The sequence below is a fragment of the Pan troglodytes genome, chromosome 18, assembly GCF_028858775.2.
Source record: "Pan troglodytes isolate AG18354 chromosome 18, NHGRI_mPanTro3-v2.0_pri, whole genome shotgun sequence".
Taxonomy (NCBI): Eukaryota; Metazoa; Chordata; class Mammalia; order Primates; family Hominidae; genus Pan; species Pan troglodytes.
The window spans coordinates 68,042,896-68,062,270 of NC_072416.2; the positions used below are offsets into that span (position 1 = coordinate 68,042,896).

General features: G+C 49.3%; 1 protein-coding gene across 1 annotated transcript in view; it reads right to left on the bottom strand.

The window, feature by feature from the left end:
- Positions 1-18,051, bottom strand: part of LOC112207414 (nuclear pore complex-interacting protein family member B4) — a 28,523-nt gene extending 10,472 nt beyond the window's left edge. Inside the window, exons 1-10 of the mRNA XM_063797352.1 lie at positions 17,908-18,051; positions 11,318-11,446; positions 7,601-7,700; positions 7,270-7,414; positions 6,040-6,100; positions 5,894-5,929; positions 4,022-4,537; positions 3,401-3,580; positions 2,538-2,843; positions 13-1,925 (exon numbers count right to left, since the gene is read on the bottom strand). Of these exons, the coding sequence (XP_063653422.1) occupies positions 1,746-1,925; positions 2,538-2,843; positions 3,401-3,580; positions 4,022-4,537; positions 5,894-5,929; positions 6,040-6,100; positions 7,270-7,414; positions 7,601-7,700; positions 11,318-11,446; positions 17,908-17,934 (1,680 nt within the window). The 5' untranslated portion in view covers positions 17,935-18,051 and the 3' untranslated portion in view covers positions 13-1,745. The remainder of the gene's footprint in view (positions 1-12; positions 1,926-2,537; positions 2,844-3,400; positions 3,581-4,021; positions 4,538-5,893; positions 5,930-6,039; positions 6,101-7,269; positions 7,415-7,600; positions 7,701-11,317; positions 11,447-17,907) is intronic.
- Between the last annotated feature and the right edge of the window lie 1,324 nt (positions 18,052-19,375).

Genomic DNA, 19,375 nt, shown 5'->3' on the forward strand with positions numbered 1-19,375 from the left:
TGATGGTTTCACCTCAGTGGCCCTTGGTTTGGGTGATGATGGTTTCACCTCAGTGGCCCTCCGCCTCTTGGGTTTGGGTGATGATGGTTTCACGTAAGCGGCCCTCCGCCTCTTGGGTTTGGGTGATGATGGTTTCACCTAAGCGGCCCTCCGCCTCTTGGGTTCGGGTGATGATGGTTTCACCTCAGGGGCCCTCCGCCTCTAGGGTTCGGGTGATGATGGTTTCACCTCAGCGGCCCTCCGCGTCTTGGGTTCGGGTGATGATGGTTTCACCTCAGGGGCCCTCCGCCTCTAGGGTTTGGGTGATGATGGTTTCACCTCAGTGGCCCTCCGACTCTTGGGTTTGGGTGATGATGGTTTCACCTAAGCGGCCCTCTGCCTCTTGGGTTTGGGTGATGATGGTTTCACCTCAGTGGCCCTCCGCCTCTTGAGTTTGGGTGACGATGGTTTCACCTCAGTGGCCCTTGGGTTTGGGTGATGATGGTTTCACCTCAGCCTCCTTCCGCCTCTTAGATTTGGGTGATGATGGTTTCACCTCAGGGGCCCTCCGCCTCTTGGGTTTGGGTGATGATGGTTTCACCTCAGCGGCCCTCCGCCTCTTGGGTTTGGGTGATGATGGTTTCACCTCAGCGGCCCTCTGCCTCTTGGGTTCGGGAGATGATGGTTTCACCACAGCGGCCCTCCGCCTCTTGGGTTTGGGTGATGATGGTTTCACCTCAGCGGCCACCCGCCTCTTGAGTTTGGGTGATGATGGTTTCACCTCAGTGGCCCTTGGTTTGGGTGATGATGGTTTCACCTCAGCGGCCCTCCGCCTCTTGGGTTTGGGTGATGATGGTTTCACCTAAGCGGCCCTCCGCCTCTTGGGTTCGGGTGATGATGGTTTCACCTCAGTGGCCCTCCGCCTGTTGGGTGTGGGTGATGATGGTTTCACCTCAGTGGCCCTTCGTTTGGGTGATGATAGTTTCACCTCAGCGGCCCTCCGCCTCTTGGGTTTGGGTGATGATGGTTTCACCTAAGCGGCCCTCCGCCTCTTGGGTTTGGGTGATGATGGTTTCACCTCAGCGGCCCTCCGCCTCTTGGGTTTGGGTGATGATGGTTTCACCTCAGCGGCCCTCCGCCTCTTGGGTTTGGGTGATGATGGTTTCACCTCAGCGGCCCTCCGCCTCTTGGGTTTGGGTGATGATGGTTTCACCTCAGCGGCCCTGCGCCTCTTGGGTTTGGGCGATGATGGTTTCACCTCAGTGGCCCTTGGTTTGGGTGATGATGGTTTCACCTCAGTGGCCCTCCGCCTCTTGGGTTTGGGTGATGATGGTTTCACCTCAGTGGCCCTCCGCCTCTTGTGTTTGGGTGATGATGGTTTCACCTCAGTGGCCCTTGGGTTTCGGTGATGATGGTTTCACCTCAGTGGCCCTTGGGTTTCGGTGATGATGGTTTCACCTCAGTGGCCCTTGGTTTGGGTGATGATGGTTTCACCTCAGTGGCCCTCGGCCTCTTGGGTTTGGGTGATGATGGTTTCACCTCAGTGGCCCTCCGCCTCTTGGGTTTGGGTGATGATGGTTTCACCTCAGTGGCCCTTGGGTTTCGGTGATGATGGTTTCACCTCAGTGGCCCTTGGGTTTCGGTGATGATGGTTTCACCTCAGTGGCCCTCCGCCTCTTGGGTTTGGGTGATGATGGGTTCACCTAAGCGGCCCTCCGCCTCTTCGGTTCGGGTGATGATAATTTCACCTCAGGGGCCCTCCGCCTCTAGGGTTCGGGTGATGATGGTTTCACCTCAGCGGCCCTTCGTTTGGGTGATGAGGGTTTCACCTCAGCGGCCCTCCGCCTCTTGGGTTTGGGTGATGATGGTTTCACCTCAGTGGCCCTTGGTTTGGGTGATGATGGTTTCACCTCAGTGGCCCTTGGTTTGGGTGATGATGGTTTCACCTCAGCGGCCCTGCGCCTCTTGGGTTTCGGCGATGATGGTTTCCTCAGTGGCCCTTGGTTTGGGTGATGATGGTTTCACCTCAGTGGCCCTCCGCCTCTTGGGTTTGGGTGATGATGGTTTCACCTAAGCGGCCCTCCGCCTCTTGGGTTTGGGTGATGATGGTTTCACCTCAGCGGCCCTCCGCCTCTTGGGTTTGGGTGATGATGGTTTCACCTCAGCGGCCCTCCGCCTCTTGGGTTCGGGTGATGATGGTTTCACCTCAGCCGTCCTCCGCCTCTTGGGTTTGGGTGGTGATGGTTTCACCTCAGTGGCCCTCCGCCTCTTGGGTTTGGGTGATGATGGTTTCACCTCAGTGGCCCTTGGGGTTTGGGTGATGATGGTTTCTCCTCAGTGGCCCTCCGCCTCTTGGGTTTCGGTGATGATGGTTTCACCTAAGCGGCTCTCTGCCTCTTGGGTTGGGGTGATGATGGTTTCACCTCAGCGGCCCTCCGCCTCTTGGGTTTGGGTGATGATGGTTTCACCTAAGCGGCCCTCCGCCTCTTGGGTTTGGGTGATGATGGTTTCACCTAAGCGGCCCTCCGCCTCTTGGGTTTGGGTGATGATGGTTTCACCTCAGTGGCCCTCTGCCTCTTGGGTTTGGGTGATGATGGTTTCACCTCAGTGGCCCTTGATTTGGGTGATGATGGTTTCACCTCAGTGGCCCTCCGCCTGTTGGGTTTGGGTGATGATGGTTTCACCTCAGCGGCCCTCCGCCACTTGGGTTCGGGTGATAATTGTTTCACCTCAGAGGCCCTCCGCCTCTTGGGTTCGGGTGATGATGGTTTCACCTCAGCGGCCCTCCGCCTCTTGGGTTTGGGTGATGATGGTTTCACCTCAGTGGCCCTCTGCCTCTTGGGTTTGGGTGATGATGGTTTCACCTCAGTGGCCCTTGATTTGGGTGATGATGGTTTTACCTCAGTGGCCCTCCGCCTGTTGGGTTTGGGTGATGATGGTTTCACCTCAGCGGCCCTCCGCCACTTGGGTTCGGGTGATGATTGTTTCACCTCAGAGGCCCTCCGCCTCTTGGGTTCGGGTGATGATGGTTTCACCTCAGCGGCCCTCCGCCTCTTGGGTTTGGGTGGTGATGGTTTCACCTCAGTGGCCCTCCGCCTCTTGGGTTTGGGTGATGATGGTTTTACCTGAGTGGCCCTCCATCTCTTGGGTTTGGGTGATGATGGTTTCACCTCAGTGGCCCTTGGTTTCGGTGATGATTGTTTCACCTCAGTGGCCCTCCGCCTCTTGGGTTTGGGTGATGATGGTTTCACCTCAGCGGCCCTTGGCCTCTTGGGTTTGGGTGATGATGGTTTCACCTCAGTGGACCCCGCCTCTTTAGTTTGGGTGATGATGGTTTCACCTCAGTGGCCCTTGGTTTGGGTGATGATGGTTTCACCTCAGTGGCCCTCCGCCTCTTGGTTTCAGGTGATGATGGTTACACCTCAGCGGCCCTCCGCCTCTTGGGTTCGGGTGATGATGGTTTCACCTCAGCGGCCCTCCCCCTCTTGGGTTCGGGTGATGATCGTTTCACCTCAGCGGCCCTCTGCCTCTTGTGTTCGGGTGATGATGGTTTCACCTCTGCGGCCCTCCGCCTCTTGGGTTTGGGTGATGATGGTTTCACCTAAGCATACCTCCGCCTCTTGGGTTTGGGTGATGATGGTTTCACCTCAGCGGCCCTCCGCCTCTTGGGTTTGGGTGATGATGGTTTTACCTGAGTGGCCCTCCATCTCTTGGGTTTGGGTGATGATGGTTTTACCTCAGTGGTCCTTGGTTTGGGTGATGATGGTTTCACCTCAGTGGCCCTCCGCCTCTTGGGTTTGGGTGATGATGGTTTCACCTAAGCGGCCCTCCGCCTCTTGGGTTTGGGTGATGATGGTTTCACCTCAGCGGCCCTCCGCCTCTTGTGTTTGGGTGATGAGGGTTTCACCTCAGCGGCCCTCCGCCTCTTGGGTTCGGGTGACGATGGTTTCACCTCAGCGGCCCTCCGCCTCTTGGGTTCGGGTGACGATGGTTTCACCTCAGCGGCCCTCCGCCTCTTGGGTTCGGGTGATGATGGTTTCACCTCAGTGGCCCTTGGTTTGGGTGATGATGGTTTCACCTCAGCAGCCCTCCGCCTCTTGGGTTTGGGTGATGATGGTTTCACCTCAGCGGCCCTCCGCCTCTTGGGTTTGGGTGATGATGGTTTCACCTCAGCGGCCATCCGCCTCTTGGGTTCGGGTGATGAAGATTCCACGTCAGCGGCCCTCCGCCTCTTGGGTTTGGGTGATGATGGTTTCACCTCAGCGGCCCTCCGCATCTTGCGTTCGGGTGATGATGGTTTCTCCTCAGCGGCCCTCCGCCTCTTGGGTTCGGGTGATGGTTTCACCTCAGCGGCCCTCCGCCTCTTGGGTTTGGGTGATGATGGTTTCACGTCAGCGGCCCTCCGCCTCTTGGGTTTGGGTGGTTCTTCTGCCTCAGCCTCCTGAGTAGCTAAGGGAGGTGTCTGGTGGCCCATCCTGTTTTTTAAAGTTTCACCTGTGAGGTAGGGCCAGTAGGGCAATGCTGAAGAATGGCGATGCTCCGCTGCCGCCATTCTGACCTGTAGGGCCAAAGGAGGGAATGTTTTCACACATATTCATTTGGTGGACAAAATTACCGCCACCAACACAGTCTGCACCTTCTGTTGCTGGTGATAGATTTTTGCACCTTTCCATCCTCCAGGTTTCAAAATAGCAGTATCAGTGTCATAATATCACCCTTCCACTGAGTACTGCCGACAGCTGGGGGGTAAAGAAAAGTCATTGGGACACACTGTTGTCTCCACATGCCACTGTGTCTGTCTGCAAATGTAGGCAGGCTGGGGTCCTACCCCAGGGAAGACAGAGTCATAACAGAGTAATAAAGAAGCATGTTTGAGACACAGGAGTGTCTATGTCTATCCTCATTCCTCCCTCACAGCCATCACCAGGGCATGTTTCTTGCACCAGGTCAACAGACAGTAAGAGACAGTAAGAGAGGTATGAAAAGCCCATTGTCCACACATGTTCCAGGTTCTTTTTGGAGAATGTTTTCCAGGCCTTTTATGTTCTGTCTCTGATTCTCAGAACTCTGCAAGGTCAGTGTGACCACCCTGCTCCAAATCTAAGAAAACAGAGGTTTCCAGAGGAAGGAGAAATTGTGCCCAGGGTCACACAGCTTGCAAGAGGCAGAGTGGAAGTTGATTCCAGCTCTGCCTGCAGGCCCCTGTCATTTGCCCTCTGTTTCCCTTCTTCACAAAGGATCTTCTTCACTCTGGAGGTGCCACCCATGAGAACAAAGAGCTCTGGAGCGATGTGGATTCCTGAAGAGCTGCAGGCGAACTGGGAGAGGGTTTTCTGACAGAACAATCTTACCTCAAGAAGTCAGTTAGGCATGGCTGTAATATTTCTTTTCACTCCCAGGTAATACCAAGTTGTAAGTGCACTAGGACATAAAGAATACTTTTGTCCATGGCAAAATGTGGGAATTCTAAACAAAACAAGTTTTAAAACTGTGTTTCACTTCAAGTGTACAAGTCCCATCGCGTGTAATCATAGGACTCGGCAGCTTTTGAAGGTACAGAGGCCACACAAGAACCAGCTTAGCTGAGCATCATTTAAGGCCTTCATTTGGAATTGTCCCTGTGGGTAATAAGTTACATTCACTCTTCACTAATTTACAGTCAGGGCCCATTTGCTATTACAAATACGGAACCTCTGACACTTAGAATATTAGATCGGGGCCCCACTGGGTGGGGATGAAGGTGTTTTTGCGCAACATGGTTACCAATTGGGATGGGACTGTGATACTTGTAGGCAGCCTTCCTCTCTGCCATCTCCCTCTGCAGGGCTTGAGCACAGAGCCGTAGGGAGAAAAATGTATCCATGTCCTGACCTGGCAGACTATGTCCAAAAGCAAGGAAAACAAGCAAACTTACCCAGTTGCAAAGAGGCTTTCTTGCAGAAGGGGTGATCTGAAAAAGCCAACACATGAGAAATTGGATGTTGAGAGAGTCTAAGGGCTGTGGCATCATACTGCATCAGCACTGAACTATCCTGCAACTGCGGGGAGGAAGCTCCTTACTTTGCATTTGTAGTAGTCCTCTGCCCGCCGCCGCAACTCTTGCGCACGTTGAAACATTGCCCTATGGATTACAATCACTTTCATCAGATAAAGCACCACTTTCAGGATGATTTTAAATAATCTGCCATGTTTCTGTTATCCTCACAACTGTACCCTTCCACAATCTATCTCTACCTAGAAAATGTATTTCAGATGGCTATAAGAGTACAGTCTGAGCCGGTCACGGTGGCTGACGCCTGTAATCCCAGCACTCTGGGAGGGCGAGGCGGATGGATCACGAGGTCAGGAGATTGAGACCATCCTGGCTAATACGGTGAAACCCCATCTCTACTAAAAATACAAAAAATTAGCCGGGCGTGGTGGCAGGCACCTGTAATCCCAGCTACTTGGGAGGCTGAGGCAGGGGAATCACTTGAACCTGGGAGGTGGAGGTTGCAGTGAGCCAAGATCATGCCACTGCACTCTAGCCTGGGTGACAGAGTGAGACTCTGTCTCAAAAACAAACAAACAAACAAAAAATTGGCCAAATGTGGTGGCACACACCTGTAATCCAAGCTACTCGGGAAGCTGAGGCAGAATTGCTTCAAACTGGGAGGCAGAGGTTGAGTGAGCCAAGATTGCACCATAGCACTCCAGCCTGGGTGACAGAGCGAGACTCTATCTCAAAATTTAAAAAAAAAAAAAAAAAAAGGCTAACTGTGGTGGCTCACACCTCTAATCCCAGCACTTTGGGAGGCTGAGGCAGGTGGATTACCTGAGGTCAGAAGTTCGAGACCAGCCTGGACAACATGGTGAAACCCCATCTCTAGTAAAAATAGAAAAATTAGCTGGGCGTGGTGGTGGGCACCTGTAATCCCAGCTACTTGGGAGGCTGAGGCAGGAGAATTGCTTGAACCCAAAAGGCAGTGAACTTAGATTGTGCCATTGCACTACAGCCTGGGCAACAACAGCAAAGCTCCATCTCAGGAAAAAAAAAAAAAAAGAGAGAGAGAAAGGAAAACCAATGCCAGTACTAGCAACTCCTCTTCCCCCGAAAAAATGACAAACAAGAATGTAGGAAGGGAAAGGAATTATACAGCTTAAACTAATGAAGCAGAAAGGACAAACTCAATTTTGAACCCACTGAATTTGCCACAAATATTGTAGAAAATATTCTCAAGGACTTTACAGTTGTCTACTTTGATTGGCACATGATTCATACAACAGTATTTGTGTCAAGGCACATCTTACTGTTTTTTGGCGGTCTTCCTCTTTCCATTGATTTTGTCATGATGGTTGATTTTCGTTGTCACCTTCATCTTATGGATTTTAGCTCTAACTTTTGTTTCCACATGTCTCCATAGAGTAATGATGTCTTTCAGGCCAATTTTATTTCCTGGAAAGGAAGAAACTCTTTTCTTTGTGTGCATACAAATGAACCTCAGCCCTTGGTGAGAGTGAAGAGAGGAGAAGGTGAGAAACCTCAGGGCGAGAAGGTGAGAAACCTCAGGGCAAGAAGCTGTTCTTTCCCTTTCCAGGGCAAACTCATTTCCACACTATGGGGACTCCAACAGAGCCATACCTTCCTGTCTACGGTGGTTGGACCTCCAGGCTCTCTGCTGTACATCTGTGGATCCATCATGTCCATTTTCAGACTGGAAGGTAGTCTTCAGGAAAGACAACTAGGAAATAATAATATAAGAATGACAGCTGGGCACGGTGGCTCATGCGTATAATCCCAGTACTTTGGGAGGCCGAGGCAGGTGGATCACGGGGTCAGGAGTTCAAGACCAGCCTGGCCAAGATGGTGAAACCCCGTCTCTACTAAAAATACAAAAATTAGCCGGGCATGGCAGCGGGCGCCTGTAATCTGAGCTACTCGGGAGGCTGAGGCAGAGAACCGTTTGAAGCTGGGAGGCGGAGGTTGCAGTGAGCCGAGATCACACCACTGCACTCCAGCCTGAGCGACAGAATGAGACTCTGTCACTCACACACACACACACACGAATGACATGAGGCTGGCACGGTGGCTCACTCCTGTAATCCCAGCACTTTGGGAGGCCGAGGCAGGCGGATCACCTGAGGTCGGGAGTTTGAGACCAGCCTCACCAACATGGAGAAACGCTATCTCTGCTAAAAATACAAAATTAGCCAGGCATGGTGGTGCATGCCTGTAATCCCAGCTAGTCGGGAGGCTGAGGCAGGAGAATCACTTGAACCCAGTAGGAAAAGGTTGTGGTGAGCTGAGATTGTGCCATTGCACTCCAACCTGGGCAACAAAATTGAAACTCTGTCTCAAAAAAAAAAAAAAAAAAAAAAAAAAAAAAAAAAAATAGGCCAGGTGCGGTAGCTCACGCCTGTAATCCCAGCACTTTGGGAGGCTGAGGCAGGTGAATCACAAGGTGAAGAGACGAAGACCATCCTGGGCAACATGGTGAAACCCCGTCTCTACTAAAAATACAAAAATTAGCTGAGCATGGTGATGCATGCCTGTAGTCCCAGCTACTCGGGAGGCTGAGGCAGCAGAACTGCTTGAACCCAGGAGGCAGAGGTTGCAGTGAGCCAAGATCCCACCACTGCACTCCAGCCTGGTGACAGAGTGAGACTCCGTCTCAAAAAAAAAAAAAAAAAAAAAAAAAAAAAAAAAAGACATGAATATACTTCACACAACTGAACTGTACACTTCAACACGGTTAGATGGTAATTATCATCTTCTAAGTATTTTACCACAGGTTAACATGTTTCACAACTTGAAAAGGAAGTAATTACCTTCAGCTCTCTGAGTTCTAGAATTTGTAACATTTCACCCCCTGCTCCTTCCTGATCTGCACTGGAGCATCTTCCTTCTGTCCCTGCTCTACTCAGAGTTCACTTTCCCTTCCCTCACATCAGCTTCGTTGAGGCTGGTTTGAACTTAATGCAAAACATTCTCACTAATGACTGAATTCCCACCAAGATTTCCATATTATCACAGTATGCTTTTAATCTTCGAAGATATTAAATATTTGTTCTCATCATAGCTAAAATGCAATGCAAATCCCATCTCAGATGTGGGTCAGATACCTATGAATCTCCTGAGGTAGTCATTGAAATGACTTTTTTCTTGAGACGGAGTGTCACTCTCAACCATGCTGAAGTGCAGTGGCGCCACCTTGGCTCACGGCAACCTCCACCTCCCAGATTCAAGCGATTCTTGTGCCTCGGCCTCCCAAGTAGTTGGGATTACAGGTGCCTGCTGCCATGCCTGGCTAATTTTTGTCTTTTTAGTAGAGATGGGGTTTCACCATGTTGGCCCATCTGGTCTTGAACTCCTGACCTCAAATGATCCGTCTGCCTCAGCCTCCCAAAGTGCTGGGATTACAGGCATGAGCCACCACACCTGGCCTGAAATAATATCTTTCAAATTCTTTGTAGAATTTGTTTTTTCCTGATTTCTGCACATAGGATAAAAAAAAAATCATGTACTAGGATTTCGAGAGAAGTAATGGGTAATCTAAAAAGATGAAAAGAGCAACCACGTCAATCCCACAGCTACTGCTAGATTTCATAGGAAAGGTAGCTGGCCCAGTTTGGAGCTAGGAGAAATGTCAAACACATGAAGAAATGAGAAGCAAAGAAATGCCATCACGCATGAATGCTTCATGGCACCCATGATGTCCCTGCTTAGGAGGTAATGGTATAGATGACTAGATGACAAGGACAAAGAAGACAGGTGCGAAGTTGTCCAAGTCCAACAGCTCAACTGAAATTTCCTAAAAAGTGGTAAATTTAAAAACTTTCCCTGGCTCACATGGTGGCTCACGCTTGTAATCCCAGCACTTTGGGAGGCTGAGGCGGGTGGATCATTTGAGGTCAGGTTTTCAGACTAGCCTGGCCAACACGGTAAAACCCCGACTCTACTAAAAATACAAAAATTAGCTGGGCATGGTGGTGGGCACCTGTAATCCCAGCTACTTGAGAGGCTGAGGCAGGGGAATCACTTGAAGCCAGGAGGTGGAGGTTGCAGTGAGCCGAGGTCACACCATTATACTCCAGCCTGGGCAACAGAGGGAGACTCGTCTTGGGGGTGAGAAAAGAGAAAAAAAAAAAAAGCTTCCTCCAGTTTATACCGAAAATTCTCTGTTCAGGACTAAGTGGCATAGAGAATGTTAAATGTGCCTAGATACCTTCATAACTCATATATTTTCTGTTTTCTACATAGCTTGAAAGGCAGTGCCAAATGACGTGTAATTATCTAGGTGGTAAAACTGAAACATACTTCCTCTTCCCTTGAATATAGAAAAGCATTGTGGTATTAGTACTTTTATCTTGGATCATTGTTGAGAAGGAGGTTCAGCCCCCAGACAACCACATTTATACTGTCATGAATGGCAAGACAAAATGTAGAGCTCAACTTACCCAAAGGAAAAAAGGCTCAAAAGACAAATTATGGCACAACTTAGCAGCCAAATTCTTACGAAGTACAGACTTTTGACATACTGATCTCTCTCCAGTTGCAAGTGGGAACATGCACTTTGAATGATGTCATTCAAAATTACCCTGCCCAGACACACTTTTCATTGATTCTCTTGGAGGGCAGTTCTAAGAGATTCTCTGGGGCTTTCTCTGCATCATGAGATGCAGTGCAGTTCTGCCCTTCACCTTCCGGCAGTTTGTCACCTCGTCCCTATGACCTCAGAGGAACTTTGTCTCAGGCCAATTGTTTGTTCCTTGGGCTCTTTCATTTCCCCTAAAAATCATTTGCTGCCCCTCTAAATGGCCTACATCTCCATCTATCTCCCTCTCCCCTCAGAAGAGGGTGCTCTTTAAGCATCAACCATCCGGCCCTTCTAGTAGTCTCATGTTTCAGCTGGTTCCCATGTTTATGCCTGTTCTATGTTTTTCTTTTCCTGTTAAGCTGTCTGTTGTCAGCTCATTTCTGCAGTGAATCTTCAGAGAGGAGATTGGAAGCTTTCCTTCCACCCATACGATAGAACTATAAAGCAGAAGAGTTTAGAAAGAATTTCCTATTTAAGTGACGAAACCTCATACTCCATTTGTGACAAATAGCACAAAGGTTAAAAAAACTTATTTTTGACCAAAAGCTCTGTTGACATTCTATTAAACAAACACTGACCTATTTAAGTTTCATAATGTAAATGGCAGATATTTTCATCATTCTTATGCTAATAAATCATTTCCCTGATTTTTTGGGTAAAACCACATATTCATAATGAAGTCCAGAAACGTGAATTGTTTTATATAATTTATTCTTATTTGTGATTACAAGTATACCTCTACAGAAAGTTAGTATACTCACCCAAAGGTAAACTGTCCAGAGGGTAACGACAACTTTATAACTTCTCAGAAACGCAATAATGATACGTAACCAAGGACTTCCACCAAAGTCAGTCCCACGATGACGATGGTCAGCCAGAGTATTGATAACCTGGAATAATAATAGTTGAAATAATGAAAAGGTCAATGACACTGACAATATTTCACTCAGAAAGAATCATCCTTAGGAACCGTCAACCTCCTCCAAAAGGTAACCACATCCCTCAGATATCACTGCGGGATTCCACTGCTACAAAAAAGAACAGAAGTTAGAAGTCACATGGTTTTCAGATGGCTGGTAGTGTTTTTAGGCATTGCAAATGTGGGGTGTTGTCTTTCTTGGTATAAAGCAGGGATATCCAATCTTTTGACTTCCCTGCCTATATTAAAAGAAGCAAAGTTGTCTTGAGCCACACATAACATACACTAACACTAACAATAGCTGATGATCTAAAAAAAACCTCTCTTTATTTTTTGAGACAGAGTTCCGCTCCACTCAGTCACCCAGGCTGGGGTGCAGTGGCGCAATCTCGGCTCACTGCAACCTCCAGCTCCTGGGCTCAAGCCATTCTCCTGCCTCAGCCTCCCGAGTAGCTGAGATTACAGGTCTCTGCCACCATGCCCGACTAATTTTTGTATTTTTAGTAGAGATGAGGTTTCACCATGTTGGCCAGTCTGGCCTTGAACTCCTGACAGGTGATCTGCCTGCCTCGGCCTCCCAAAGTGCTGGGATTACAGGTGTGAGCCACCGTGCCCGGCCATTTTTTTGTTTTTGTTTTTGATTGTTGTTTTTGAGATGGGGTCTCACTCTATCACCCAGGCTGGAGTGCAGTGGTGTGCTCTCGGCTCACTGCAACCTCTGCCTCTCAGGTTCAAGTGATTCTCCTGCCTCAGCCTCCTGAGTAGCTGGGAGTACAGGTGCCTGACAGTGCACTCAGCAAATTTTGGTATTTTTTGTGGAGATGGGGTTTTGCCATGTTGGCCAGGGTGGTCTCGAACTCCTGACCTCAGGTAATCTGCCCACCTCAGCCTCCCAAAGTGCTGGGATTACAGGCATGAGCCACTGTACCTGGCCAAAATCTCCTAATGTTTTAAGAAAGTTTACAAATTTGTGTTGAACTGCATTCAAAACTGTCCTGGGCCACATGCAGCCCGTCACTCATGGGTAAGACAAGCTAAGTAGAAAGTAATTATCTTATCTTTTCTTTTCTTTTTGTTTTGAGACAAAGTTTTGCTCTGTCACCCAGGCTAGATTCCAGTGGCATGATCTCAGCTCACTGCAACCTCCACCTCCCGGGTTCAAGCGATTCTCCTGCCTCAGCTACTGAGTAACTGGGATTACAGGCGCCTGCCACCACGCTCGGCTAATTTTTGTATTTTTAGTAGAAACAGGGTTTCACCATCTTGGCCGGGCTGGTCTCCAACTCCTGACCTCATGATCCACCTGCCTTGGCCTCCCAAAGTGCTGGGAATACAGGTGTGAGCCACTGCACCTGGCCAGTGGTTATCTTTTCTTTAAAGTTATTTACTTGTTTTTTAAATTGATGTATAACATTGGATGCATTTATTATATATCACATGGTAAAAGAATCCCTCTAAATAATACTTCTCTCTTGAATTATATGAATCTTTGTCACTTAAATCTCAGCATCAGTAAAAAAAAAAAAAAAAAAATACAATGAAGAGATTACTTCATTCAGAAATAAGTATCAAATTTTAGTGCTTAAAAATTAACAAGGTGGGCCAGGCGTGGTGGCTCACGCCTGCAATCCCAGCACTTTGGGAAGCCAAGGTAGGTGGACCACGAGATCAGGAGATTGAGACCATCCTAGCTAACACGGTGAAACCCATCTCTACTAAAAATACAAAAAATTAGCAGGGCATGGTGGCACGTGCCTATAGTTCCAGCTACTTGGGAGGCTGAGGCAGAAGAATCACTTGAACCCGGGAGGCGGAGGTTGCAGTGAGCCAAGATCGCACCACTGCACTTTAGCCTGGGTGACAGAGCAAGACTCTGTCTCAAAAAAAAAAAAAAAAATTACCAAGGTGGAGATCATGAAAATGGCATGAATAGTGTGGGATTTCTCTAAGATTGTTGATATTAATTCCATTAGACTCTTATGTGAGTGAAGACGAAGACTTCCCCTGAGTAAGTTCAGACAGCTTGTGATAACATTTCTACATCGATTCCTCAGGATTTAACTATATATTCTTGAAAACATCTCAATTTTAAATGTTTCTTTCAAGATGGTGAATTAAACAGAGATAGCCCTTCAACAGGTTGAACCAGCATATGCTGAGTCTGAAATGGAAATGGAGTTAGAGAACCATACAACAATGGTAATGATTTCAGAAACATGGTGTTGAGCAGAACAAAGCAGACACAAAAGAGTACCTATGGCATGGCATGAATCTGTATACGCGAAATTCCAGAATAAGCAAGCTAACCTATGATAAGAAAGAGACTGGCTGGGAAGAGTGAGAGTTCACTTTCTGGGGTGACATAATAGTGTAGATCTTGGCTGGGCACGGTGGTTCACGCCTGTAATCCCAACGCTTTGGGAGGCCGAGGCGGGCGGATCACCTGAGGTCGGGAGTTCAAAACCAGCCTGACCAACATGGAGAAACTCTATCTCTACTAAAAATACAAAATTAGCTGGGAGTGGTGGCACATGTCTGTAATCCCAGCCACTCGGGAGGCTGAGGCAGGAGAATCGCTCGAACCTGGGAAGCAGAGGTTGCGGTGAGCTGATATTGCCCCATTGCACTCCAGCCTCGGCAACAAGGGAGAAACTCTCAAAAAAATAAATAAATAAAATAATTGTAGATCTTGAAAGGGGGTTGGTTTATGCTGGTGTATGTACTTTCCAAAGTTAGTAAACTTACACTTAAGGTTATATATTTTGGCCAGGCGCGGTGGCTCACGCCTGTAATCCCAGCACTGGGAGGCTGAGGCAGGCGGATCACGAGGTCAAGAGATGGAGACTATCCTGGCGAACATGGTGAAACCCCGTCTCTACTAAAAATACAAAAATTAGCCAGGCGTGGTGGTCTACTAAAAATACAAAAATTAGCCAGGCGTTGTCATCTGAGCTACTCAGGAGGCTGAGGCAGGACAATTGCTTGAACCCCGGAAGCGGAGGTTGCAGTGAGCCGAGATCTTGCCACTGCACTCCAGCCTGGGCGACAGAGTGAGACTCTGTCTAAAAAAAAAAAAAAAAAAAAAAAAAAAGTCATCAAACCAGATGACACAAATCAAATGACGTTTCACTTTGTTTTGGTCCATTTTGTTTGTTAGAGACAAGAGTGCAGCGGGGCCATCTCGGCTCACTGCAACGTCCAGCTCCTGGGCCCGAGCGATCCTCCCACCTCAGCCTCTCCAGTAACTGGGATAACAGGTACGCACCACCAGGCCCGACTAATCTTTTTTGGAATTTTTTGTAGAGATGGGGTTTCGCTATGATGCCCTGGCTAGTCTTCGACTCCTGGACTCAAGTGATCTGCCCACCTCGGCCCCCTAAAGTGCTGGGATTACAGGCCTGAGCTGTGTAATTTCATGCCGCATGACACAGCCCAGTAAAAAGGAAGAAACCCCCCGGGTCCAGCGTCTACTCACACAGGTGGACTGATGGCTGACAAATCCCAGCAGGAGCCAAAAGAGGAACCAAAAGAGCAGCCACTGCACCCGCATGTCCTGGTCCTTTCAGGGCGCCCTGAGGCGGCCAGGACAGAGGTGGAGGTGGCTTAGGGCAGGGAGGAGGGAAGGGGACGGGGACGGGGCCGGATCTGAGTTGGGGAGGGGGAGGGGAGGGGAAGGGGGGAAGGGAAGGGAGAGGAGGAGAAGGGGGCTGTTGGGCACCTGGAGGAGGTGGAGGAGGAGGAGGAGGAGAAGAAAGGGGTCTGGGATAGGATCCGGTTCAAATTAAGTTCTCAAGCGCTGGTGGAAGGTTTAGCTACAGGTCACGGAGAAGATCAGGGAAGCAACAGGACACGCGGGGCAAGGGAGCGTGAGGCTTAGGAGCAATTAGAGGGAGACAAACGTTCTGCTATCCACCAAACCTTCTTCGGTCTGGGCCCTCCCTTAGCAACCCTGGGGCTTTATACTCCCTCTCCACCAATCCCTGATGACCCCGGTGGTGCCTCACAATGGACAATGCCAAGTAGCGCCCGCATCATTCCAATGACCCCTCCCCCATCTCAGTCCCCCACACTCCTCCCAAGCACAGGTCCTCTCTGGAACCTTCACAAACCTGATTTCTGGTCCTCCCCAACCAGCTCCCTGTCCCTGCTTCTGGGCGCTCCTTCCTTCCTGAGCTCCCAGGGTTCCTCTCAAGGTCACTTTTGGCGACAAAACATAAAAAACAAATGATGGCAGGATGGCAGGAAGAACCTCATACCCAAGCAGAGTGCCAGGTTTTACAGCCTCCGCTCAGCCATTCATATACTAAGCAACAAAACATCAGCAGGATGCGGAAGGTCCCGATAGTAAACCATCTCCATCACATCCATGTAGCCATCCGTCCATCAACCTGTATCTCAGGAATAAATGTAGACACATTCATTTTAAGCCTGCACGGTACATTTACAAAAATTAACCTGACTTATTTTGTTCCAGCAAATCTCAATATATTTGAGAGCAATCAAACCACACAGCATGTTTCTGATCGTATAACTGTGCTAGAAGTCAATGATTAAAAGCTAATTCAAAATTATTATTTGCTTGGAAATTCAAAGTGCCCTTATAAGACATAAACATAAGAAAGAATCCAAAATGAAACAAGATTGCCTTTCAACTCAATGATAAGATCATAACATGGCAATAAAATGTCTCCCTCTGGCCTGGGAATTCCTCTTTGTGGCACAAGGTTGTGTGATCTCAAATCACCCCTAACCCACCTAGACATTTTAACATCCGAAACTGAGTGATGATGTCCTTATCTATATCATCTTACTGCCCCTGTGTGTGGACTTTAAATTCTGAACCCAAATGAGGGGGAGAAAACCAAGTTGACTTTCATGATTGACCTCTCAGGGATGTCCAAGGAATCTGTGCATTTCAAGAAACAAAGTTCATCAGCTTCTCTCCTAAGGTATTTGCCCACAATACCCAGAGGGCTTGGCAGCATCATGTGTGATGGGTGGGGAGCTCCAAGCAGGTGGGCAGGACCCAGGGGCCTGGTGACCAGGACGGACCCCCACTGTCCATCACCTTTCCTGGCCCTGTCCTCAGCTAAACTTCCCACAGGCCTTCTGCCCGATCACACAGAGTGTGCCCAAACTCACTCAGGCCTCTGGCGGCTGAAAACCACTGCTTTAAATCCCTTTACCATTTACTATGACATAAGGTTATTGTAAATGAGAAATATTCTATTGATGCTACAAATGGAAAGCCAATGCCTTTGCCATAAATAGAAAAACAACCCTAAGAAACAAGCAAAACAAAAACAAAACAGGGGCTCGGTGTGGTGGCTCACGCCTGTAATCCCAGCACTGTGGGAGGCCGAGCTGGGTGGATCACAAGGTTGGGAGTTCCAGACCAGCCTGGCCAATATGGTGAAACCCTGTCTCTAATAAAATACAAAAATTAGCCGGGTGTGGTGGTGGGCGCCTGTAGTCCCACCTACTTGGGAGGCTGAGGCAGGAGAATAGTTTGAACCTGGGAGGCAGAGTTTGCAGTGAGCCGAGATTACACCACTGCACTCCAGCCTAGGCGACAGAGCGAGAGACTGTCTCAAAAACAGCAACAACTACAAACAAACAAACAAAAAACAGGGTGAACAAAACTATGGAATTCAATTCTATTTGTATGCTGCAGCCATGTTCCAGCCCTAGATTTGGCTGGGCATGGTGGCTCACGCCTGTAATCCCAGCACTTTGGGAGGCTGAGTCAGGCGGATCACGAGGTTAGGGGTTTGAGACCAGCCTGACCAACACGGTGAAACCCCATCTCTACTAAAAATACAAAAATTAGCCAGGCATGGTGGCACACGCCTGTAATCCCAGCTACTCAGGAGGCTGAGGCAGGACAATCCCTTGAACCCGGGAGGCGGAGGATGCAGTGAGCCGAGATCGTACCATTGCACTCCAGCCTGGGTGACAGAATGGAATGAGACTCTGTCTCAAAAAAAAAAAAAAAAAAAAAAAAAAGCCCTAGATTTCGGTTGTGTTGGTTGTAAAAGGAGAGACCAACTAAGTGGGGGTTGAAGTGAGATTAGACCAAAAGTGAATGGCAGAGAGTGCTATAATGTCCATGAAGGGTTGCTAGAGTCACCGTGATCATAGCCCAAGCAGAGACAGGGAAAGGAAGATGTGAGCAGAGTTTGGGGCCTCAAACAATGGAGGTTATTCGTGCAGCCCAGGAAAGGCTCCCCAAAGCCAGGATCAACCTCCCTTGCAGGCGGTCCCTCATGGAGGCATGGCCAGGCACCTTAGATTTGAGACCAGCTGCGTTGCTGCTGACCAGCTGTGTGACCCTGGGCTGGTTTCCTTCCATACAATGGGAGTGCCAACGGCTGCATGCATGCAAAGACCGTCTGAGGATAGGAGGAAGCAATCTGTTGAGCACCCGTGTACCTGAGTGTCATCATCTCCCAAGGGCATCCTTCGTTCCAGAGCTGGCACCTTGGAAGGCCCTTGGTCACTGAAGGCAGTGATGATGGTAACAGCAGTAAGTCATCATTTACAGCTGATGAGGGAAGGCCAGGGGCAGGGCTCCTAGGTCCTGGATAAGAATGAGGGTCTGGGCACTCCTGGGGACAGCTGAGTGGTAGGACTCCTGGGTCCCCAGGGGGCAGGTCCATCTTCAGTGGCATTGGGCCTTGGCTGGGATGCTGAGTTATCCACTGGAGCATCAGCAGTACAGGCAGGCACGGAGGCAGTGGATCCATCGGAGGTGGCAGGTGTAGGATCGTCTGGTGAGCAAGTAGAGTCACCAAGCCTGGCTGACCACTACCCCCACTACCCCCACTATCCCCACAGACGATGCCCTGTCCCTTGCCTCATGCTCCGGCAGGGTACAGGCTTGCACCTGGGGCCTCATGGAGCATCTCTCTAAGACCTCTGTGTCCTGGTCATTGAATGGGCACTTGAGTCACCCAGGGCCATTGGAACAAAGAGGAAGGATCAGGCCCCACGATGTTTTGGGAGAGTGTTTAGCACAGGAAAATGCACAGAATACATGCATGACACGGGGGCACTGTCAGTGTGGGAGCAATAGTTTACAACCTCCAGCCCTAATCTGAGCACTCTCACCTGTGCAATCTGAAAGGAACAGGAGACCTGCAGGAAAGACAGTGCCTGGACTTCACTTAAAGGAACTAAACTGTTGGAATTTGTACTCTTGATATCCTTCCAAATCAACTCTCTCAATGTTCCCATCCTCAAAACTATCATATGGGGTAACTGAGGCAGTCAGAGATGTCACTCAGTTGATTCTGAGTTCACTGCTGATTACATCTGACCAAACTGCTTTTTCTGAAGTCTACTCTGTTTCATCATGCTGGTGATGATTTTGTGCAGCTCTGGGACAAACTCCACCTGGCTGAGGATAAAGCAAATCTGCGGTGACTTAGTCCTCCTGTCATTTCCCATCAGTTCCCCACTCTCCTCCTCTGCCCCTCCACAGTCTCCCATGCAGGCTGACACCATCTGATGGCCTTAATGGAGTCCGCCGAGTATTTCAGGTTCTCTCCTGGGCCACTTGAAAGTGGATGTACCCATGGGATTTGCTTTGACCCAGGAGATGTGAGTGGAAGTGAAGCGTGTCACCTCGAGGCAAAAGAGTTGGGAGCCATTGAGACTGGCCACCCTCTCCTTCATCTCTTAGAGCAGCTGACAGCTCCCATATGGAGGCTGCTCCTTTATTCTCGTGGCAGGATGAGGGCATGTGGGGCACAGGGCACAGGAGAGCCATGGAGGATGTGCAGCATGGGCAGGAAAAGAGCCTTCAGTGGTGTACATTTCCATCGTTTGGGGCTGTTTCTTACCTACAGTGATACCTAGTCCATCCCAGCAGGCATGCACCATCTACCCCACACTCTGT